General features: G+C 39.5%; 2 protein-coding genes across 4 annotated transcripts; one reads left to right on the forward strand and one right to left on the reverse strand.

Annotated features, from left to right (window-relative positions):
• The first annotated feature begins 504 nt into the window (after window positions 1-504).
• On the forward strand, window positions 505-7691 carry LOC146306969 (tetraspanin-9). 3 transcript variants are annotated; one of them, XM_084710812.1, is made up of 9 exons: window positions 505-671; window positions 2187-2234; window positions 3589-3668; window positions 3822-4013; window positions 4705-4779; window positions 4887-4988; window positions 5154-5285; window positions 7048-7131; window positions 7223-7691. In XM_084710812.1, the coding sequence occupies exons 3-9, from the start codon at window positions 3606-3608 to the stop codon at window positions 7292-7294; spliced, it is 720 nt and encodes a 239-aa protein (XP_084566938.1). In that variant the 5' UTR covers window positions 505-671; window positions 2187-2234; window positions 3589-3605; the 3' UTR covers window positions 7295-7691. The 3 variants fall into 3 exon arrangements, with proteins under 3 accessions (XP_084566938.1, XP_084566936.1, XP_084566937.1); XM_084710810.1 differs by having other exon boundaries at window positions 7048-7691; XM_084710811.1 differs by lacking the exon at window positions 505-671 and adding an exon at window positions 739-944 and having other exon boundaries at window positions 7048-7691.
• A 145-nt stretch (window positions 7692-7836) lies between these two features.
• amdhd1 (amidohydrolase domain containing 1) lies at window positions 7837-13009 on the reverse strand. Its single transcript, XM_084710809.1, has 9 exons — window positions 12600-13009; window positions 11990-12096; window positions 11830-11894; window positions 10912-11189; window positions 10611-10836; window positions 10130-10254; window positions 9605-9698; window positions 9354-9514; window positions 7837-9191 (listed from the first exon to the last, which is right to left on the reverse strand). The coding sequence occupies exons 1-9, from the start codon at window positions 12734-12736 to the stop codon at window positions 9086-9088; spliced, it is 1299 nt and encodes a 432-aa protein (XP_084566935.1). The 5' UTR covers window positions 12737-13009; the 3' UTR covers window positions 7837-9085.
• Window positions 13010-13165: the final 156 nt, after the last annotated feature.

Raw genomic sequence — 13165 nt, forward strand, 5'->3', positions numbered from 1 at the left:
AATGTTATCAGGTAATCCCTGACAATAATCTAATCTGTGCTAATTATAGTAATTTATAATTTGTAATTTACTTAATTTTAATGTATTTTCCTTATGATATTTAACGCTACATTGAGTATTTTAAGGGTGCTGTATTTGTACTTTTACTTGAGTAAAGGATGAGAAAACTTCCTGACGTGTTGAGTGTGAGGCCCCAGAAGCCTGGGCCCCTGGGCAGGCCTCCATGATGGGGGCCCATGATAATTGTGTTTTTGTTGCAGTACCGCAGTTGACCGCCTGGAGAAATTAGTTGTAAGACTGACCTGAACACGTCGTATCAATCTGTTTTGATAAAGGCGAGTGAAAAAGGGCAAAAACGTGACCCATCTTTGACAGGGTCAGCCCGGGTCACTGCCCGGCAGGTCCCCCTCTCCTGCGCGGACAGTCACGCCTCCACTCCGGGGCCCGTCCTCCGCTGAGCTCCGCCCTCTGTAAAGAAACTATCCTCCTCCTCCTCCTCCTCCTCCTCCTCCTCCTGCTCTCCAGCCATCGACGAAACTTCAAAGCGGACTTCTTCACACTTTACAAACGTTTGGATTCATGTTTTCCAACCCGGTGATGCTGTGAGGTGAAGCGGCAGAAGTCGGCATGAGAACTTTGGCGGGAAGATGAGCTCCAGTTACTAACCAACGGTAGGAAACTGACCGTCTTTTTTTTTTTGTCCTCGTAGTCTCATTTCCGAGGGCATGGACATGAAAACAATCACGGCCTGACCGGAGTGGAGTGCCTCCAGTTTCCTTTAGGCAAATATCATCGTGTTTTGTTATCGTTTAACTATAAAAGTAGCTTATTGATCGATGACGCTGGCGGTTACTTTGACCGTTTTTAACGCAAACTTTTGTAAAAACCGCAAACTGAAGTTCAGTCCAGTGACGTCACGTCCAGACGAGAAAGAAGACACCGCTGTGAGTGATTATACCAACAAAAATCTGTTTGATAACCGTGAAAACACTTTAAAGTGCTCAACGGGACGGGAGCACCAACAAATAAATCTGTAAAGTTAAGATCAAATGTAACAGTGTTAAAGAAATTCAGAGATTAGAAAAGTTAGAAAACTTCATTATCTTATCTCAAGTACTTCAGTATTTCTACTTTATGCAGCTTCATACTTGTATTCCATGACATAGCGAAATAAAACTAAAGTTACGCCTCTCAAAATTAGTAAATGGAAAATTACGGCTTCTTTTTTCCATAAATTAACACCAGTCTAGATGAAAAATAAGCATGTTGTGTTTCTTAACAAATTAGAACTCAAAATGTGACAGACCCTTTAACATCAGAAAAGAAACAAAATATTTTGTTGTTTAGCTCAATTGTTGCTGTAGTTTTTTTTTTCTGTATCAAGCTGATCTCATCTAACATGCGATTTAAAAATACTTGCTGTTTTGTAAAACATGCATTTTCTGGTAAGATAGTATCTGTCGTTGTCAGCATTGGCTGATAAAAGCTTTAAAATGAAATATCACAGCAGCCCATAATGAAAATTTCTAACAATATGACTGGCAAATAATATAACGTATGGCATGGAGATTTTTTTTAAGTCTAGGGGTGCAACTCACAGTTAATTGTAGAAAAAAATCTACAGTGCATATTCATCAATAATTAAAATAATTGTTTACTCTATATAATGTTAGAAAACTGTAAAGGAAAAAGAAAAAAAAAACTCACCAGGGTTTTCCCAGAGCCCAGAATGACATATTCCAATTGTTTCTTTTATCCAACTGACAGTCCAAAACCCAGACTCTCCATTTACTGTCATAAATGACAAAGAAAAGCAGCAAATCTTCATATTTAAGTGAACTTTTTTACTTTTACATTTCAATTATGTGGAAAACTTCCAAATTTACCGTACACTGAAAAGAACTGCTGCAAGCCTACAGTTTATCCTGATAAGACATTTATAGAACAAACAACTAATCAATGAAACAAGAAAATAGGCAGCAGATTAATTTCAGATTAAAATAACTTGACATGCAGTTCTGTGTTTTGACCAAAGTCTAATACTGATATCTGTCAAAATTACATTTATATCTAAACATACTGAAGATGACCATGATGCGTTTTTTAAACCTAATATCACTTTGAATGATGGCTTGTATATAATACACTGTGTAGTTTAAACGTTTGTGTACATGTCTGTGTCACAGGTACTCCACTAGAGCTTCTCTGTTCTCCTGCGTCTCCTCACTGAAGTGGTAAGTTTAATCTCCTCCTGGTTGTGATGTGGTTTCACTTTGACTCTCCAGAGCAAACTCCAGAGCAGGAGCAATAAAGAGATTTGTGAGCCTCCGATAGATGAAAGATGCTGCAAAACCCCAGTCAGATCTGATGTATGACATGATTTTGTGTCATCAAAGTTCATATATGTCCTAAAAAGTTTGTGTTTATTCATTGCTTTTCCTGTGTTTTTGTGTCTGAGTGACTAACGCAGAACAATGTGGAAATTGGTTCAGAAATGAGGGCCAGTGTTGCAGCCAGCAAAAGCGAAACTAAAGTACAATATAATCCCTCCAGGCAACTAAAAGTGCTTGTGTTTGCAGCTGACAGGCTCAGGCCTTTTCTACCAACATGAAATCGGCCCTGTTCTGGTTCAAGCACCTAATTTTGAACTCTTCTGAGCATTTCCACCATTTTTCGGGAACTTGAAAAATTGGTCTCTGGCTAGCTAACTTCAAAACTTGTGGGCTGGTTCACTAGACAGCGCTGAGGATCTTAAACAGAACCGGTTCAAGAATCAGAGTTTATTTGGTGAAAAACAGCAAAGATTGTTTCTGTAATTGTCTGACAACATTGTAGAAATGATCCCTACAGAGAGCAGCCCATTGAAAGATCTTGAGCAAGTGGAAATATTGCAATTATATTATATTGCATAATAATGCTCCATCCCATCCACCCCTGCTACAGAGTAAGAGCTTCTATGTTAAACCAGAAACAGCCAAGGCAACCAGACTTCATTGACAAAAACAGTAATTTTACCTCTCTGGTCCAAAGCTGCTTCATTTGGTTAGTTTGTTTGAGTTATTGTGTGACTTTGGTGTGTTTGTGTGTTTCTGCTATTGTGTGACTTCATTATTTTTTGTTTGTTAGTGTTATCGTGTGACTTTTGGTGTTTTAAACAGTTAAAAACCAGTTGAGACAGCAGTAGACCAGAGAAGTAAAATTAGTGTTTTTATCAATGCAGTCTGGTTGGTTTGAACAGAGCGATAAATCGACTGTTTCTGGTTAAACACAAAAGGTCTTACACTAATGAAAAAAGGTCTCCCTCTGTAGGGATCCTTTCCATAATGTTGTCAGACACTTATAACAACAATCTGAACCTGTCTGTGGCAAAAAGAAGCGCTTATTTTTAGTGAATAGCACAGCAGCCTGGAGGCATTACGTTGCAGCTCAGTTTTGTGTTTGCTGGCTGCAGCGGTCTCGCTCAGTACTGGACCAGTTTTTATGAATTGTTGTCCATTCAGGTTGAAAAATACCAAAGTTACCCTTTGAAAGACTTCATCATTAATTTGTACCTTTTATTAAACTTGAATATTGTTTAATTTCTTGCAGTGCCCATCGATTCAATCATGGCTCGTGGTTGCATCTGCTGCGTGAAATACATGCTGTTCCTCTTCAACCTGCTCTTTTGGGTAAGTCCTCCTCCTCCTCCTCCTCCACACACTCTGAGCCAGAAAGTTTTCTTTAGATGTCACCCTAAATCAGTTGTAAGATCAGAAAAACAAATTAAAGTGTTTTGGTTAAATCAGCAGGAAGTGTGACTGAGTTTCCTGTGTGTGTTTCAGCTGGGTGGGTGTGGACTGCTGGGTGTCGGCGTGTGGCTCTCCGTGTCTCAGGGCAGCTTCGCCACCCTGTCGCCCTCCTTCCCGTCGCTCTCCGCCGCCAACCTCATCATCACCCTCGGCACCGTCGTCATGGTGACGGGGTTCCTGGGTTGCCTGGGTGCCATCAAGGAGAACAAGTGCCTGCTGCTGAGTGTGAGTATACTACAATACCCATCATGCATCCATTAGTAGTTGTTTTTCATGTTAAGTTTTAGCTTGAGTGTATGTTGCGTTCAGGTTCTGTTGGAATTTTAAATGTTCGAACAATATGTTGATGAAAATAATTAGTTTTGATAACTGATTAATTGGTTTGAGTAATTTTGTAAGAAAAAAGTCTAAATGATCTGATTCCACCTTCTGAAATGTGACTTTTTTTTCACTCCTATAAACTATATCTTTGAGTCGTGGACAAAACAAGACATTTGAAGACATCATCTTGGGCTTTGGGAAACACTGATTGATATCTTTCACCATTTTCTGTCATTTTATGGAGCAAATAACTAAATGATTAATGAAGAAAATAATGAACAGATTAACCAACAGTGAAAATAATCATTAGAAAAAACTGTAATTTGGGAAAAGTTGTTGTCAAAGTTAATTAATTTGGTTCCATATATTTTTAAACTTTATTACAGGTATTATTGTGCTGGCAATATGAAAAAAGTCAGGATCCACCACCAAACCCCATGTTTATTTTTCATAATTTATGTCTAAAAGCAGAATAAAAATGTATTTTAAGCAGGGAGTTCGTACTTACAGTGTTTTGCATTGACTTAAATGCAACATCAGTGTATCCTGTTCATGTTGATGCCTTTTAATCCTCTTTCTTTCTGCTTTTCTTCAGTTTTTCATCGTTCTGTTGATCATCCTCTTGGCCGAACTTATCCTCCTCATCCTGTTCTTCGTCTACACAGACAAGGTAAGACTGCAAAACAACATTCGTGTCTATTTATGAGCCTCTCCTGCTGCAGGTGAGTGTGCCTACATATCCCACGACCCACCTCTTTGCTTCACCCTTTTGCCCAGGTGAGCGAAAATGCCAGACGGGACCTGAAAGAAGGGCTGGTTCTGTACAACACAGATAACAACGCCGGCCTGAGGGATGCATGGAACACCATACAGGGAGAGGTACGTTATATACATGCACAGCATTTATATATCGTCTTTTATATACAGTCGTTATTGTTTTGCCATTTCCGTTTGTTTTTTGAGCATTTGAACTCCTCAGCTTAAATTTTTTCATGTAATTTTTTAAATAACTGACTGTTTCCTTCTCTCCTGCCTGTGCACCAGTGGCGATGTTGTGGAGTGATGAGCCACAATGACTGGTACACCGCCCTGCATGAAAACGTGGTTCCCGACCGCTGCTGCCAGCAGTTTTACCAGGGCTGTGGACGCAACGCCTCCAATGTCTTCTGGACACGGGTCAGTCTTTGTTTGTGTGGCTTTGAAGTCTTTAAATAGGCGTTGAAGTTGTCCTCTGTTACACGTTCTATTAAAAGGAATAGGTCAACATTTTGAGAAATACACTGGTTTATTTTTTCTTGCTGGAGAGTTAAATGAGAAAAGTGATTCCACGCTCAGGTGTATATGCTCTATATGATGCTAGAGCCAGCAAATAATTAGCCTAGCTTTGTTTAGCATAAAGACTGGAAGCAGGGGGAAACTACTAGCCTAATGTTGTCACAGATCTGAACACTGTCAGGAGGTTGCATTTGTATGTATTGGTTCCATTTTGTAGTTTTTATGATCAATACCAAATTATTTTCTCCAAAAAACACTTTTAAAAGTGAGACTGCAAAATGCAAGTTATCCAATCAGTTTCAAAGACCTGTTAAAATCATATTTAAAATTTTAAGGCCTAAAACCCTGTAATAAAATGTCTTTTCTTATGGATCTGCTCTGCACAGACTATGGAAAGTTACTGCATCCAGCTATTTTTCGCGAGTAAATAGAACAAAACTCATCATAAAACCATTTCACTTTTCTTTCACAGTTTATTTGATCTTGGATAAAGATATAATAAAAGAGGTACATGTTATTTATCCAGATTTAGAGGAGCTTTAGGTGGATTTTGCAAACCTTTAGACAGAATCTGGCTTGCCATTTCACCCCGCTTCCTGTCTTTATGCTAAGCTAATTGTGTGCTGGCTGTAGCTAAATACTTACTGTCTGGACATAAAGGTGACTCTCTGCAAGAAAACCAATAAGCATATTTCTCAAAATGTCAAGCTGTGCCTTTAAACGTGGAAGAAAACAATATAACCTTGTGTCCTGCTTCAATGATTTATCACAGACAACAGTCTTTGTTATTCCAGGTGGATAAAAAACATTGATTGAAACATTGGCAACAAATCATCAGAGCTGAGGGTGTAGTTTGTGTCAGAGCCAGCACCTTTTCACTTTGTGTGCATCTGCAACATTCCTGTGTGTCTATCAAACTTAAAGGAATTCCAGATAAAGAAAGCACTGAACACACATGTAGAGACAAGATTAAATAACAAGCAACTCACGATTCATCACTTTCAGTGCAGTTTTTTTTTTTATTTTGTTCAGCATCAAACACAGCCTTTAATTTGAACCTTTTGACATCAGTCGGCATAAGTGGAAAGTTGTTGTCTTCTGTCTTTTGTTTTAAAGGGATAGTTCAGATTATTTGAAGTAGGGTTGTACAGTATGAGGTACTTATCAGCAGTCAGTGTATTACCTACAGTATTCAGAATATTTTCATCACTTTACTTTTGGTGTCAGACAGCCTTATCTGACAGAAAACCCTGTTTTATAAGCCAAAGATCTTTCCTGCCAAACCAACCAAACTCCATAGGCGAAATCAGTCATTTTACCTTGCAGAACACAGGAGTTGCTGGTCTACCGTTGCCTCAGTCTGGTAGTTTGTTTGTGTTATTATGTGACTTAGGTGAATCTGAACTAACTTTTTAATACACTGAAGTCCCACAATAACACAAACAATCTTACCAATTGAGGCAGCAGCTCCTGTGTTCTGCAAGGTAAAATTACTGATTTCGCCTATGGAGTTTGGTTGGTACAGAGAGAATGACATCTGGTTTACATAACAGCGGTTTCCTGTCACAAAAGACTCTCTTACAGCAATGTAAAGTGCACTAGTCTAGGCTTTAAACTGGATACCTTTTCTTTCCCTTTTCCTAATTACTGTTGGTGTTTTCAGGGTTGTTATGAGAAGGTGGAGGAGTGGCTGGATGACAACAAACACCTTCTGGGAACCATCGCCATGTGTGTGTTGGTCATACAGGTAAGCAGCTCCTCATCTAGCACTAATCCAAACTCTCCAACAGCTTTAGTTTATTTATTTTTAATGCATTTGTCTTTGTTTGTGTTCCCAGCTCCTTGGTATGGCTTTCTCTATGACGCTTTACCAACAGATCCACAGAGCAGGGAAGAAGTATGAAGCCTGATGGGATTAACGCGGTCGTAATTTTGGGTACATTAAATACATCCTGCAGTCTGTTACTTTCACCTTTTGTTTATAGTCAAAATAAGCCAGTTATTTTGTGCCACTACAGCCTTTTATCTCACATTTCTTCATCTATAAACACATGTATTGTTGTGAATAGCATTTGAACTACTTTTTCTTATGGTTACTTTTTTAAAAAATCACTATAATGCGTGTTTTTATGTAAAATACTTGTGATGAGGACAGACGAAAGACTGAAAAGAGGGAAAAAGTGAGGTTTTCTTGGTTGTTTAAAGCCATGCCTGTGGAAAAAGATCTAACTAATGGATTCAGTTTAGATAAAACAAGCATTGTGTACTAACATGATCAATAAAAGCACTCTTCACAAATGTGAGAAAGGTTTGTTTGACTTGTTCGCCTGATTACTTTTCTTTTCTTGGTTTGTATCTGCTTTCACCCTGCTTCTATCTGCATAATCAAAGATCAAATAATTGATCACTGGAGGTGTGAAATATTTTACCTGTTTCTGAGGGGTGATAATGAAATTCTTCTGAAGCCACTGAATGGCTGATAACTGGACTTAAAGGTTTGTTTCTGCTCTGCATTACAGAGAGATTTTAAATGACTTATCTAAAAAAAAGCTGGTTTCTAGCGGAGCTGTTAACACTGTTAAGATAGTCATTGATTCACTGGGCTCGATCACATTCCTCTACAGGCAGCAACAAAATGAATCACTGACTACAACTGAGCAGCTGATTTTTAGACTGATATTAAAGGGATAGTTTGGATTTTTTGAAGTGGGGTTGTATGAGGCACTTACCCACAGTCAGTGTATTACCTACAGTAGATGGCGGTCGACACCGGGTATGAAGCTAAGAAACATAATGTTGTGGACAAAACATATTTTAGCCACTTTAAAAAAAGACCCACCTAATTGATCAGTATCAGTTTAAGTGTATATTGTGTTTTAACCACTTAACTTTGCTTTCAGACAAACTTTTCTGACAGGAAACCGCCAAAATATCACTCTCTCCAAATCAACCAAACTCCACTGGGAAAATCAGTAATTTTACCTCACAGAACACAGGAGTTTTTGGTCTACAGCTGCATCGATCTGTTAGTTTGTTTGTGTTACTGTGTGACTTTGGTGTTTTCAAAGGTCAGTTTGTGTTCACCAAAGTCACACAATAACAGGAACTAACTATTCAATCAAGGCAGCGATAGACCAGCAACTCCTGTGTTCTGTGAGGTTAAATTCTTGAGTTTGTCAATGGAGTTTGGTGGCTTTGGAGAAAGTGATATTTGGCCATTGAAAATATTCTGAATATAGCGTACACTTAAACTGATATAGATTCTTTTACATTGCTTAACTCTGCTTCTCCAAACTGCGGGCACGTCGACCGCCATCTGCTGTAGCCAATACACTGATTACAAATAAGTACCTCATACAACCCCACTTCAGAAATTCAGAACTATCCCTTTAACTTAAATAGGTTTGACATTTTAGGACATACAGTACTGCTTCCCAAAATGTTTCCGATGTATTAACTATTAGCTACAGGCAGCAGGCGCTTTGCTTAGCTGAGCATGAATACTGAAAATGGATTAACAGTCTAGGTTGCCAGGCAACCAGCAGAAACTCAAGGAACTAGAGAGAGAAATGCAAGCTATTGCATTTCCAAAAATATCAAAATAGTCCCTTAAAATCTCAGTTGAATACTTGTAGTAGCTGTCAGAACTGTTAACAGTACCTTCAATAACGTGAATCAGTCAGAAGGAGGTTATTTTCTGGTTATAAATCCATGGTTTTGTCATTATCAACGACGACGTTGCCCTTAATGATGACGTAACGGATTAGCTCCTGATGTCCTCCCAGCTGGTAGATCAGATGCTCCCATCTGCAAAAAAAACATGAAGGAGAGACAAAAATGTTTAATTTATACACACAAGGCATACTGTTATTAAATAATAAGAACTAAACTTATTTTGTTTGTTGGAATAAAACATCTAACAGTGATTGAGTGTAAATCTCGACATGTTTTTCTGTCCTGGTTTTTTACCGTGTGGTGTTGAGGAGCAGCAGGTCTCCGTGTTTGTCGACCTCCAGAGAGCCGTGCGTGTGTGAGCGTCCGAGGGCGTAGGCTGCGTTGATGGTGGCCGCGGCCAGAGCCTCCGGCATGGACATCCTCATATTGACACAGGCCAGGTGCATGACGATTGGCTGAGGACAGAGGACAAGGGATGAGTCATACCCATCATGCAGCGCTCCTCTACCTCTCGCCCTTTCACGCCTCTACTGCTGTAGACTCACCATGGAGCAGCAGTAGGCGTTGGGGTTGAAGTCGCTGCCGAGGGCGACAATTACCCCGGCGTCCAACATGTCTCTGGCCCGAGGCTGCGGCAGCCTGAACACACACACACACACACACACACACACACACACACACACACATACACACAGATTATTAGACAACTCAGTTACTAAAACCACACTGAAAATACTCCTACACTGAGAATGTTAAGTATGTCATTACAATCAGAAAATATACCTAAAACATTAAAAGTAAAAGTACTAAATGCAGAAAAATGGCTGCTGTGAAAGTTCTGTAAGAGTGATTAAAGACTTGCACCACCCTCACAGGGTTTATGTCACAATAATGACCCCGTCAAGCTGTCAGAACGATGCAGCAGAGAAAAAAAGTACAATATTTGCTTCTCAGGTGGAAATTTTAAAAAAATGCATAAATGTAACTACTCAAGTAAAGTACAATACCCTCAGATTTGTACTGTAGTGTAGTACTTAAATTAATGTACTTAGTCACTCGTGTCACAGTACCGTAGGATATAAGCTGTGGTTGGCAGAAGGACGGCAGCGGTTCTTGCTGTTGCCATGGCAGCGATCCCCTCATCTGTGACCTCCTCCAGGTGACTGATGGCTAAAGCTCCGAGCTCTGCGCCCAGCTGACACACACAGGTTAACAAAATTATTAAAATCTCTCGTAATGCTGTTGAGACAATTAGGTGATTGATCAGTCGATCCAAAGAGAAATAATAAAATTAATTAATTTGAAAACAAAATTTAAATAATACAAAGTTTCAAATTGAAATACTTTAACTATGAGATGGCTGATTTGTCTTTCCTGTAACATTTTTGTGTCATTATCAGCCTGTTAGGTTGTTACAAGGTGCTTCTACATTGGCTTCACTTTTCAGACCCAGAAGCTCCGCCCACTGTACCGTCTACTGTCACCGATATAAATCAGGTGGGGAAAGTATTAAGAAGTTCAGCACGACGCAGCTTCAGGAGTGAGTGATACCTGAGCAGAGTTCATGGGATGAAGCTCGTCTCCGTGGAAGTTGATGTTGAGGCCCAGGTCTTTGCCGGCCTGCAGGATGGAGCGAGTGGAGCTGAGGTCAAACACCCCTTTCTCACAGAAGACGTCGATGTTGTCGACTCTGAGAGTCCCGGCAGACATCAGCTCCTTCAGCCGGGGCAGCTGGACCTGCAGGATGTCCTCTGTGGCTTCTGCATCTGTCTTCCCTCTGAATAAAGGACAGAGGAAAGTTAATTTTACAGATTGTGATGCGAGATTAGATCATTCTGAGGACGGTCCGTACTTGGGCACAGCGTGGGCTCCACAGTAGGTGGAGGAGATGTTGATGGGCAGGGAGCGCCTGGCCTCCTCGATCACCTGCAGCATCTTCAGCTCGGTCTGCAGCTCCAGGCCGTAGCCGCTCTTACACTCCACCAGGGTGGTGCCTGCCCGCTGCATCCGGACCAGCCTGTTGCTGAGGGAGGACAGCAGCTCCAAGGAGCCGGCCGCTCGAGTGTGCTCCACCGTGAAGTGGATCCCTCCACCGGCCCGGTGCACGTCCATGTAGGTCGCACCGGCCAGCTGCAAGAAGAACGCTTACAGTCGATCAAACTTGAAGCTGCAGTCATGAACGTAAGATGAAAAAATAAATAAATAAATGAATGTTTCAAATGTTTTATTGAGCTAAAGAAAATTGTGTCACTGCTTATTTTCATTTATATGATACAATTACAATATGTATTTATGTATATTTATAGAGGATGTAAAGACATAAGGATGTCAAAAATAAGCTAATTGAAAATTTCAAAATAAAAGAACTAAACAATTAAATAAAAATTCACTAAGCATTATATTCATGTATATTCACAGATGATTAAAGGTATAAGGATGATATTTTGAGATTGGACCGGTATCAAAAATAAGATAATTTTAAAAAGCAAGAAATTATGAGAAATTTGAAATTTTCAAAATAAAGGATATAAACAATTAATTTGAATAAAAATTAACAAAAATTACATTCATGTCCATTAATGGATTATGTATATAATTGTAGTTTGAGATAAGAAGAATAGCAAAAATAAATAATTAAATAAGTGAGATCCTTTCAAAATAAAGGAAATCTTCCTAAATCTCTCCTGTTTCTCCATTTTACTCTTCTCTCACTCATTTACTCATTAAATGAAATTAAAGTGTAAAAAAAAAATGGTGAAAGCATATTTACCTTCATTGCAAATTCGTGCACCCTGTCACCTGCCCAGACTGGATGAGTGTGAGCATCAACCAGCCCTGAAACAAAAGACAGTTATTGATCATTGATCTGATGTGGGACTCTGCTGAGCTGATGTGCAAAAAAAAACAAAAAAAAAAAACATCAAACTCACCAGGCAGGACGCACATTCCTGTAGCATCGATCACTTTATCAAAGGAGGCTTCTGAATACTGCGACCTGATGACTTCAGCTGGACCCACAGCTTTAATCAGACCGTCGCTGCATCAAGAAATCATGAAACACTTTAACGTCAACATTCACTTAGAACTTAGAGTTAAGCCTGAGATGGTCTGAAATGATTTTTGTATATTTCTGTGTATTTTTTACTGCACTGTTCAGAGGCACCACTCCTAATTTCATTGTTTTCTGTACAATTACAACACAGGGTTTGTTCTTACTGTTTCCTGTTTGTAATGACTCACTTTGGCCTTTAAGTGGCGCCACTGTGCAGAATTTTACAGCAGTCCTGAGCTGCTGCTAAATATTGTCATTTCCCTTTAACTTCTCAAAAAAAACAAAAAAAACCCTTGCAGATCAACTTAAGCTGTGCTGACATCCAGTCTGCAGATCTGAAGGGAAGTTTCAGGAGAAATAATGTCACATTTCTTTAGAAATTCGCAGAAAATTCAAGTAAACGTCTTCAGTTCAGATTTGTCCTGCTAACTATAACAGGTATGAAGTAACCTCAGATGTCTGTTAGTTTTAAGTCTAAAAAAACTTACCTTCCGATCACGACGCTCCCGTTTTCAATCACACACAGATTCTGCATCTGCGGTTTGGTCATGAACTTCTCTCCATTGTTGCAGATCAGAACCACCTGTTTGGCGTTTTTCACCAGCAGTCTGTGATTACTGGACATCTTGATTCATCAACTGTGGCAGAGACACTTTTACTTCACAGTGACTGACTGGTTTTCAACTGGTTTGGAAACAAGGCAAATATTTGACCAGGAGAGAGCAGAGTTTAAAGTGCACAGAGAGGGGCGGCGCTTCGACAACAGACATTAAACCAGCGAGTCTCAAAGAGGAATTTACATGTAGCACTTTTGTTTAGAGCTGCAACAATTAATTGATAAGTTACCAACCAACTCTTGCAATCATGTAAATTATTGTGAGTCTTATTTAAGAAAACATGTCCAAAGTCTCTGATTTCAGCTTCTCAAATGTGAATATTTGATAGTAAACTGATCATCTTTGGGTAATGCACAAAACAAAACATTTCAGGACGTCATATTGGGTTTTGGGAATATTTTTCACCATTTTCTGGATCAAAGAATCTTTGCTCCTTC

The sequence above is a fragment of the Lutjanus erythropterus genome, chromosome 22 (genome assembly GCF_056507025.1).
Source record: "Lutjanus erythropterus isolate fLutEry1 chromosome 22, fLutEry1.hap2, whole genome shotgun sequence".
Lineage (NCBI taxonomy): Eukaryota > Metazoa > Chordata > Actinopteri > Lutjaniformes > Lutjanidae > Lutjanus > Lutjanus erythropterus.

What these genes read in the sequence shown, in the direction of transcription:
- LOC146306969 (XM_084710810.1), top strand. Translation starts at nt 3,606, where the DNA reads ATGGCTCGTGGTTGCATCTGCTGCGTGAAATACATGCTGTTCCTCTTC. An exon ending in ACAAGTGCCTGCTGCTGAGT is followed by an intron (nt 4,014 to 4,704) that starts GTGAGTATACTA and finishes GCTTTTCTTCAG; the next exon opens with TTTTTCATCGTTCTGTTGAT. An exon ending in TCTTCGTCTACACAGACAAG is followed by an intron (nt 4,780 to 4,886) that starts GTAAGACTGCAA and finishes CCTTTTGCCCAG; the next exon opens with GTGAGCGAAAATGCCAGACG.
- amdhd1 (XM_084710809.1), bottom strand. Translation starts at nt 12,736, where the DNA reads ATGTCCAGTAATCACAGACTGCTGGTGAAAAACGCCAAACAGGTGGTT. An exon ending in TGCACGAATTTGCAATGAAG is followed by an intron (nt 11,190 to 11,829) that starts GTAAATATGCTT and finishes TTCTTCTTGCAG; the next exon opens with CTGGCCGGTGCGACCTACAT. An exon ending in CTGCTCCTCAACACCACACG is followed by an intron (nt 9,192 to 9,353) that starts GTAAAAAACCAG and finishes TTTTTTTTGCAG; the next exon opens with ATGGGAGCATCTGATCTACC.